This window comes from Carassius carassius, chromosome 6 (genome assembly GCF_963082965.1).
Source record: "Carassius carassius chromosome 6, fCarCar2.1, whole genome shotgun sequence".
NCBI classification, from domain to species: domain Eukaryota; kingdom Metazoa; phylum Chordata; class Actinopteri; order Cypriniformes; family Cyprinidae; genus Carassius; species Carassius carassius.
This window is the reverse complement of record NC_081760.1, coordinates 6,991,872-6,994,944: the sequence shown is the minus strand read 5'-3', so window position 1 is coordinate 6,994,944 and position 3,073 is coordinate 6,991,872. Positions and strand designations below refer to the sequence as shown.

The following is a 3,073-nucleotide window of genomic DNA, read 5'->3' as shown; positions in this document are numbered from 1 at the left end:
AGGTGTGAGTGCGTATGTGTCTGGGTTTCATTCAAATGATCATTTTAATTAAACCACTCTGCCAGACTTAGGTGCAGCATTTAATGACGTTAAACTTGATTTATCTTAAGACACTGCTCTAGGCAAAACTTAGCAACATTACCGTATACATTCTGCATTGAACCACTTTATTCCATTATGATACAGATTCATATAATGAACCCTTATAAGTTTCAACAGCAAGATATTTATTTCACATTATTAGCACATTTACACCAGATCAAAGCATCATCAACAGACTTACATCTACTCCATCTGGAATATGAAATGTTTAAACACTATGCTGTTAAATAGTTTTAACAAATATAAGGGTTAATAAGAAACTCAGTCCTAACACTTGACTGCCCCATTCCCACGACTTGAGGATACTGGAAAGAATAGTTAACTAAAATCAGACAGGTATTCCAAAAAAAAATTGTTTGCCATTTCTTCCTCAAATCTTGAAAGTTATTTTTCAAAACATGAAAACACAGTTCAAGCAAAAATGAAAAACCATGTCTTCATTTACTCATGTCTTTCCTAATCTGTGTGACTTGAGTAGTTAGTAAATGGTTTTTCTGCAAACTAACCCTTAAATCCAGTTTTCTAGAAGCACAAAACACAAAGCACAACACATTGGAGTGTGAATGTTCACAGCAGTGCATTGGCTCTGCTATGTATCCAGTGTAATCACCTCAGTCATTCCTAAATGGTAAGGCAAGCTCATTGACTCACACTTGCTAGATTGAGTCCACCACATTGACAGATTCAGGTTCCCAGTGTCCTCCCCACAAGAGTTGGTTGAGTTTTCAGTGCTCCCATGAGATTTCTCTTGATTCTGCAGGCTGAATATTTTTGGGAGTGAAGCCAGAGCCAGCGCCGAGGCCGGGGATGGGCCACAGAGGCGCAAACGCAAAGCCTTGGCTGAGCGGTGGAGGTCACCAATGAAGCAGTAGCAAAAAGGGTTGAGAGAAGAGTTAGTGAGGCCCAACCACTGTGCAAAGGGTCTGGTTTGTAGAAGCCAGTCTGGTGGATGGTGTAACTCACGGTCCAGCCAAATATCAGTCACATACATTGGCAACCATGACAGAGCAAAGAGCAGCACCAAAGCTGTGACCATACGTGCGATTTGCCTGCGCCCCTGCAGCCTTGTTTCATGAAGTGCCTGGGAACGGGGGTCCAACTCTGTGAACCGGCCCTCAGAACCAGTGCTACGCAACCGGCGACATGTGAGGAAAGCTAGAGTGAGATTAAACCCAACAGGTAGGCAGTAGAGGGCACTGAACAGCAGGACGTTGTATGCCTGTCGCAAGCGTTGCTGAGGCCACACCTCTCCACAGACAGGCAGTACGATGGCCAGCCCTTCGATCAAACCTACATCATCACGCCTGGTAACTATGGCGACTGGCATGCAGATCACAGAGGAGACAAGCCACACGATTGTAACAGAGGCAAGGATGCGTCGACGGGTAAAGTAGGCACGGGACTGTAGCGGCGAGTGAACCGCGTAGTAGCGGCTGATGCTGATGACCGTGATGCTCAGGACGCTGGCGGAAACGGACACAGCTTGCGTGAAAGGCACAGCGCGGCACAAGAAGTCGCCATACACCCATGGCGTATAGATGCGGTGGCCCAGGGTGACAGGCATGCAAACACAAACCACTGCCAGGTCACACACCGCTAAGTTTATCAGCAGGCAACGGGTGGCGCTCGCACCTGACAGTCGCATGCTTCCATGCTGGCCCAATAGGACTTTGAGGGACATGACATTCCCAAAAAAACCCACAAGGAAGGAAATAGAGTACAGGACAGTCAAGATAATGGTGCCAGGCTCTTGGATGGTGAGGAACAGCTGCCATTCTAAAGCTGCATTATCCTGGAAGAAGAAGGAGCTGTTGAAGAAGCTGGCTGGAGCCGACCTGCTCTTGTTTTGAGGTTCACGCTGAAGGTCCAGTGCCCTTGGAAGGTCGTAGAGCTGGGTTGGTGGCTGTTCTGGGGTCAGATTCATAGTGGTTTTCACGTGACTGAACTACATCATAACTGAACTGCACGTTTTAATTTACTTTTCAGGTACCAAAGTTTCCATTCATGCACAAAAACGCTTGAAGACCATGAAGGAAAACAGAAGATCTCAAATCCATTGTTCTTCCCTTTGTCGTTTCACTTATTCAAAACCAATCCACCTCTTCTTCCACACAGTATTAAATACAGAATACACTTTTATCTTCCCGGACAATAAGAATTACATTAAAAGCATAGAAGACCCTCTTCTTTATCTGTGTACCTCCTCTTCGTTCTTTTGTTTTCTTCATTCACACCTTATGGCAATCTATATAAGATATGACCTGAAAAAATACACACACATAAATATACACACACATAGGCTACACATCTAGGCACATACTCCTAAAAAGAAAGGAGAAACTGCCCTTAAGTAAAAGCTTTAAAAATCCTTTCATTTAATTGTACTTTCAGTGCGTATAAGGGCAGCTGAGATTCCCACATTAAACTGTGCTCATCATGAGCCCCTTAAATTAAGATTGAAAGGTTTTTACGTTGTAAATGTCTAAATCACTAAATAATACCTTAATGTTTACCAGTTCACCTGTCAAACTGTGATATGCAGAAAAGTACTGGTTCATTAAAACTCTTGCATTTTTTATTTTGTATGCATATACAAATATAATATTGTATAATGCTAACGAAGGTAAATCCCAGTGAGAATTTAAGATTTACATAAAAGCAGAAGTATAGTGATTCATAAACAGCTTATTAAAACACTAAACTCTTTATTAAAAAGTTAATGCTATCAGTAATACATTTATCTAAAATATACATTTGACACATTCATCAGTCGAATTTTACGCACAGATAAATCTGGGTAGTGGGTACTTACTTAGATCAAACATTGTATCTTCCAGTGGGTCAAAAGTTAACATATATCCTGCAGGTAAAGATCAACGTACATTTTCAGCAGATTGCCATTAGATCCAGCGCAGTGATGCGTCAGTTACCTGTTCACAACCCCTGGTAAAGGAGATGAGTTATCGGTTGA

General features: G+C 42.5%; 1 protein-coding gene across 1 annotated transcript; it reads right to left on the bottom strand.

Annotated features, from left to right (window-relative positions):
* Window positions 1-310: 310 nt before the first annotated feature.
* LOC132141839 (galanin receptor 2a-like) lies at window positions 311-3,073 on the bottom strand. The gene is made up of 2 exons (XM_059551503.1): window positions 2,915-3,073; window positions 311-2,363 (listed from the first exon to the last, which is right to left on the bottom strand). The coding sequence occupies exon 2, from the start codon at window positions 2,024-2,026 to the stop codon at window positions 692-694; it is 1,335 nt and encodes a 444-aa protein (XP_059407486.1). The 5' UTR covers window positions 2,027-2,363; window positions 2,915-3,073; the 3' UTR covers window positions 311-691.